Genomic DNA, 7,072 nt, shown 5'->3' on the forward strand with positions numbered 1-7,072 from the left:
AAGCCAATTGTTAAAACACTTTCAAAAGGGCAAAAAGAGTTCAAGCTGTTTACTGATTCAGTTTCATAGGAATCCAAAGAGTCATAATCCAAAGTTTATCAAGAATGAACTTTCTACTTTCTAGCAATATCATTAAGTTGTGTACTTTTCTGTTTATTATACTTTGGAATATGACATGATCTGTATTTTAAAAACACATATACATTAACTGCTAACTTCCCAGAAGGTTAGCTAGCAGACCAAACAAATAGAGATAGCTTACCTTCACAAGGGCAGGGTACTGTGTTGCATCTTTTTCCAATGGCAAAATCTCAAAGTTAGTAGGAATGAACTCATTCTTCATTGGAAGCTTGAACTTCCCATTCAAGTCAGCATTTTGCCATTTCTAGATAAATAGAGGAGAAACAGGCTACATAAAATTTCTGCTTAATTAATGGGTATACACCTCTTTTGCTGTAATGAAAGATTTTAAAATGTGTTCCACTAGCTTATGTCTAAATACTATTAAGATAACAGGGAAAGAAAAAAAGTATCTGGGAAACCAAGTTGGAGAAGGCTATAAGCAGAATGAAGTTCTCTGAAGAGGAAGACAAAAGATAAAAAATAACTTTGAAAAGTTTACAGTAGAGTAGGAGCACATCTCATCTTTTCTGCTACTATGAACTCTAAATAAAGGTATTAAACTAAATACATAAGCAAGAATTCTAATCAAGAACACAGGTATGGACAAGCTAAAGGAAGTGTTCCTATCCAGTGCCTGTTCAAAGCATGCTTGGCAGGTCAAATTTAGCTCTAGGGTATATTTCACAGCCACCTCTTTCTAAAAGAATAGATCAAAAACAATTTTCAGTAAGGATTTGTCCACCTTCTTTGTTGGAGTTTTGATTTTTAGAAGCTCATTTAATTGGCAAAATATACTAATTTCCTAAGTTGCAAAAATAAATTTCAGAAACAGTTACACATAGCAGTTGTAAAAAGATTCCCTTAAGAACAGATCAGTTCTTCAAAATTTAATAGAGACTTTTTTAAGTTTTAAAAAGTTAATGCTTACATTCTTAAGGAACCACTACATAACACGAATATTACGTTTTGGTGTAAAAATAGTATAACATTCCCAGTATTTAGCATGGCTTAAAACCAATACAATTTATTTGTCCTATGGAATAAGTACTTGAAATCTAAAGGCTAATACAAGATCTCTGCTTCTCATAATATTAAAACAGATTCACTGACAATTTTCATGCTATGCAGAGCAACAGATTTAAGTTGTCCCTTGAACCAAATGGAAGATTAGACAAAGAATTTATCACCTCAGGCATTAGAACACATTAGAATTTTTAACATGCCTTAATAACATCATCAGAAATTGCTTCTTGTGTGTACTGTGTTCCATACCACTCTTCCGTTCGATCAGTTTTTCCTTCAAAAGACTTGGAAACTATTGCAACTCTGAAAACAAAGAGACAAAGCACTTTGGCATGAACATGTCTGAGAAAATACTGTGAGAAATTATTCAGAACACTATTTCTGTTCTACCATCAGAATGCATTGATTACTGGAAATGGTCCCTGGACAATTACAGTTTACATTTAGACAGCAAGGATACACATACCAAACGACATACTAAGGTTAATCATGAAATCAGGTTAACAGTGTCACTTAATTTTACTGTTTTTCTGAAGTGTTACAACCTACAGTTACACACAATTCGTGCTGCATGCAATTTCTAACTTTTAGACTTTGTCCTTGTATCAGAAAACACAAAAAGCAGCCTTTGCAATCTTCTGCAAAATCATCTGGAGTATAATAACATTTTTCATACCATCTATATCAACAGTCAGATACGTGAAAATACTAACTACAGAAATTTTATTGCAGATGGCAGTAGAAACGGTTAATGTTTTTCTTGTGACTTCATATGAAATGGTTTCCTATCTGTTTGCGTGTTACATCTATTTCAGTCTTTTTACAAAAGGCACATTGATAAAATATTCAGCAAAAAAACAAGCACTTTATTAATCCTAGAGAATATTTGTTTTTGCAGCATAGCAGACACTAGCTTGGTCAACAATGTGAAATCTATTAGAGATTGTTGTTTACATTAAAATGAGAAATATGCTATTATGTGTTGTATTTTACCTTGGACAGCTGATGAACAAAAGCTCTATGATCTACAGGTAAAGTTGCTAAAAGACTGCAAAACCCATAAATTCTTTTAGAATTTCAAAGCAAAATACCAGGCTTTTCCATCCATTAAATAAAAATAAAATAAAATATAAAAAATCAGAGTCTTATGTTAAAAGATTCTCCTGGTAAAATTCCAATAATCATGAGGTCTAAGCAGCAAGACAAAGACGTCTGATGTTAGAATCTACAGATGATGCTGTTTGACACTCATCCTCCTACCCTTCTCCAATGTATCGATGCTTGAGCAACAGTGACACTTCAAGCACCCAAACATTTGCTCTAGGATCATATTAAAATTAAGGACCTAAAAATAATTCTGTCCACTCAACATACAGAAAACGAAATTGTGGACATCAGGATTACAATCCTTCACACAGTTCTGCTTCAAAAAGATTCTCTTGTCCTCCCTATACCCAAATCACTACTGGAATGATTACTTATATTTTGAGCTCTCAGAAATACACTCATAACCACATGAAACAAATCAATAGGCATTTCATCTGCTCAAGACTTACAATCTAAGCTAAGATACAAGAACCAGCAGCAATGAAGATCAGGACAAGAAAAGAAGACAGGAAAAGCACCACAGACAGAAACACAATGCTATGCAGTTATTTAAATGTATCACGGTACATCTCTAAAGTTACCAATTATGTAATGTTACTTTTGCTTTTCATTTCTGTGTTGTGCTGTATGGCACTATGAATATCTACATGCTTTAAGACAGTGTTGAAATGCACTGGAAAAGCAAGACAGGCAGTCTTTAATAGGACCTGCTTATAACATACTTAAAATCAGCCAGTGCATTTAGGCTTCCAAGCCAGTCATGAACATGGAATACAGCTGCAACTATAAATGCAATTTAACTTCTAAACGTACATTCGTGTACATGCAAACTGTTACAGTCCTTCAGCTATGGTCAGTATTTTAAAACAAGCACAATTTATATAATGTGATACATATTTACTAGATACCGTCTTGTTTTCCACTCTCCTGAAATCTAAAATGAAACTACAAGTGACAGATCCACAGAAGAGTGTTAGGTAGTAAGAGAACGCATGCTTTAAAATGAATGTACTTCAAGGAAAGATGATCAACTATTATAATTCCAGATTTATGTAACAAAACTCAAGTTTCTAAGGATGAAAAAGTAACAGATTTTGAGACCACAGTATTTATGATGTTAGTAACATACATGTAAAGGCAAATTTGTTGAAAACAATTATTTACACTTAAAAAGGAACAGTTGCTTTTTTCAGGAGCTAACTTAAACTTTGTCTTCTAAATGACACTGTCAAACAATGGAAAGAATGACTTATCTTACCCAAATGCATGAAGTAACACAACTGAGACAAAAACAACAAAAGCCTAGATTTATAACTTCTTCCAAAAAGGAGCAGAACTCCAAAAAGGAGTTTAGTAAAACTGGTACAAGACAATATAGGCTGTCAAAGCCACTACCACACAAATCCCATTAGAAAACCGAGCAAGAGGAAACTTCATGCAGAGGTGTTGCTAGGGTACAGCATTCTAATCATTCTGCAGAAGCACAAGTAATTTGTTTTTATAAATTTAATAAAACTAAGCCTCTAAAAACACAATTGTTTTTGATAGGAAATAAGTTTAAAAGTTGTAATTTTCAAAATCCTTACTCAGATACAACACAATTATAAACTAAACACATACATTCCATGTTGGTAATGTTCATCATCAGGGATGAGCACCAAAATCACTGACTGCATAGAAATTCAGCCTCTGTGAAATTCTAGTCCTTAGAAATTTCTGTATCAACATTTTTGGCAAAAATTTTATTTTTCTTCCCTCTAGGAGAGTACTAGTGCTGCACTTCAGATATCAAGAGGAAAAACCTTCATTTACTATCCAGGGGAAAACTTACTTTAGTTGCTTAATCTCATGAGTCACTAGGTTCTTAAATTTTAATAGGAGCATTTGTTCTGCAGATGACGAGAGGGAAAAAAAAATTGTAGTGAAAATGATGGGAAAATTACATTTTTCATCTAAGATTGTGACACATGCCAAGTCTATTCCCTTATCTTCACAGATGCCTGGCAAAACCCAATCCAGTTTGAACAAGTAAAAATGATACTTACATTTTAAAAAGGTTTCTCTTAGGGAAATCATGCCACTACACACAACAAGCAGCGTGTGGAGGCGGGAGCAGGGAGGAGAATATGAAAACTTCCTGTTATGGTTCAGTCAGACAGGAGCACATATGGATACTCGCTACCATCTGTGAGTATGGGTACTTTTCCATACTTTTTAAAAACAGTTTGTTAAGAACGTAACCATGGAAAAGCTAAGTTTTTTTTAAAAACATTGAACAGTAGTCTCTAACATTGCATGCAGCTACCTCAGCCTATATGCCAAGAAAAGTCCTTAGTGCAGGTGAGTTCTAATAGGGTTATGAAAAGAAAATCATAAATATTATAAATAAAACCACAATACAACCGAAAAATTCATATCAATGAAAACTAAAGTACTGGAAGACACAATTTATGCAAGGCATAAAAAGAAAGCAAAATGGGGGGGAGGGGAAACCCACCAGCCAAAGTTAGGATGATGTGGCACATATATCCCTTCCACAAAAAGGGAGAACAGAAAGGTAAACATAAGCATAAATGTCAGTAAATGGTGACAACCAGAACGCACAGGTATTTCAAAGCAAATACCCCACAAGAACATACAATTTGCTCAAGCATTGACAAGAGGAAATGAGTCACTGAACTGTTTAAGGCATTCACAGAGATACAGATGTAATAAAAAAAGTAAAACACAAGGGGACCCTTTTCTTAGCATCTATAATATGAACTCATTCTTTCAAGAGATGTAAATCCACAGTGGCTTTCTTGAATCTTTGTAACCCACCATGAAATCACTTTTAGTAATATTTAAAGAGGTTGGCTTGTTTGTTCCCCAAGATAACTTATTTTGCCAGTAATTTAAAATAAAATACACTATCAAATTCTATTCCTTGTTATATTTTACTGTACTTTGGAAGTATCTTAGTTAAGTGAAATAGGAAAGAATTCCTAGTTAATTTCACTCTACTTTTAATTTCAAAAGGTAAGTGCTCAGAATACAGTGTTATAAACAAGTTTATGCTTTGTTTCAATCACATGAAAATAGGAAAGTCTGATTTGCTCAGATCTTTAAATAGGGGCTTCCCAGAACAAAAACATTTAATTCCCACTAAAATTCTAGAAAGGACTTATACTTTTATATCTGAGGAACAAAATCAGCTTGCTGATTTTGCTTTTTGATTTTATCATAGAAGCTACATAGAAGCAAAACTCTAACTTTTGAGTCTGTACTGAAAAAAATGTATGTTACAAAAGCAGGAAAGAGCAAAACCACACTTAAGACTCTTAATTTGGTTTCTTGTTTTGGGTTTCTCTTTATAAGTTGTAGTTTTGGAGAAGGGCAACAGTATGAACATAAAGAGAACTAAGATGTGAACATATAGTTGTCTTGGCAATAGCAAACACTAGCATGGTTTTACTCTACAGATAATAAGCAACAGATTTATCATTACTCTGACCATATACCATTCAAAGTATGCCTGCTGGTACACCATTATAGGCGTCCTGCAGGCTCCATTCAATCCATGTTGCAGTATCAACACTTTTCTGAATTCCACCCCTAAAACTGCATTTAATCACTCTCTACTTTGTACGCATTTATATTTAAGCCTTAACAGGACAGCTGTAGGCACAGGCTGCGAACCAACCTACTTGTATTTACTGCCTTTAAGCCCTACTACAATCTCTGCAACAAAAAGAACGTGCAATTTCTGTAACAGTAAACTGAAAAGGCCATAAAACCAGGTACATCCCCATTTTGAAAGTTTCACCAGAATGCCAGAACTTTTCAGATATGACGGGAAGCAGGTCAGGAGCTTCATCCGCCAGCTCCCTCAGGACCTGGGGATGGATCTTGCCAGGTCCCATGGACTCACACAACTCCAGGTTCTTCAGATAGTCTCGAACCTGAACTTCACCTACAGTGGACAGACCTCACTTCTGCCAGTCCCTGCCTTTGCCTTCTGTAACTTGGGCAGTGTGGACAGAGCCCTTGCTTGTGAAGTGTCAGATTATAAAAACTGGGAGACCTTCCTGTACAGAAAAGCATATCTACTCTATCAAATTTAGTTTCCAAAACAGCCCCATCACTGTTTCTCTCCCATCTAAATGTACTACACTTTGCTGCTTGAAAAGTCACATACACAGCATTCAAAACAGACTGAATTTGAAAAGCTGAGATGAAACAATTATCTCCATTATCTGAAGGACCAATGCTTCATAGTTGCTTCAAATACGTAAGCTGATCATTTTCAGTTGGTATTTGCTCTAGATGTGTTCCATATTGGAAAAAAAAAAATTTTTTTTTAATTTTAAATTAATCCACAGTTACTAAGTGTGTAACAGTGTAGAGAATATTCCCATCACCAGCAACTCACTTTCTCAGATGCAAGAATACTGATGTAATCCTACAAAATTACTACAAATAAAAGATATGTATAATAGTAAACATTTACTTTGGTTACTAACATTTCAAATAAGTTATGGCTAAATTCCATATATATTCAGAATTACTTTTTCCTCTCTCTTTAATAAGATTCTTGCTCATCTTGCTCTTTTCTTGCCCTTTTTTTTCTAAACCAAAGAAAAACGGGAATGCAGAATACCAAGTCCAAATATAGGCTTATAATAACTAAAGAACACTGTGAAACAAATATGTTTACTACATATTTGAAAAAGCACACCACATAACATTCTAAACTCTTCTAAAAATTGTCACCACTATTCCTATTCTTCTGACCACATTCTGTCAACTTGACTTTTTTTCCCCTCTACCTGTATTCCCT

General features: G+C 34.4%; 1 protein-coding gene across 1 annotated transcript in view; it reads right to left on the bottom strand.

The window, feature by feature from the left end:
- Window positions 1–7,072, bottom strand: part of IDE (insulin-degrading enzyme) — a gene marked incomplete at its 5' end in the record, with an annotated part of 47,860 nt that overhangs the window by 26,407 nt on the left and 14,381 nt on the right. Inside the window, 2 exons of the mRNA XM_008940367.1 lie at window positions 263–385; window positions 1,347–1,449. Of these exons, the coding sequence (XP_008938615.1) occupies window positions 263–385; window positions 1,347–1,449 (226 nt within the window). The remainder of the gene's footprint in view (window positions 1–262; window positions 386–1,346; window positions 1,450–7,072) is intronic.

Source organism: Merops nubicus, unplaced genomic scaffold (assembly GCF_000691845.1).
Source record: "Merops nubicus isolate BGI_N331 unplaced genomic scaffold, ASM69184v1 scaffold4655, whole genome shotgun sequence".
NCBI lineage: Eukaryota > Metazoa > Chordata > Aves > Coraciiformes > Meropidae > Merops > Merops nubicus.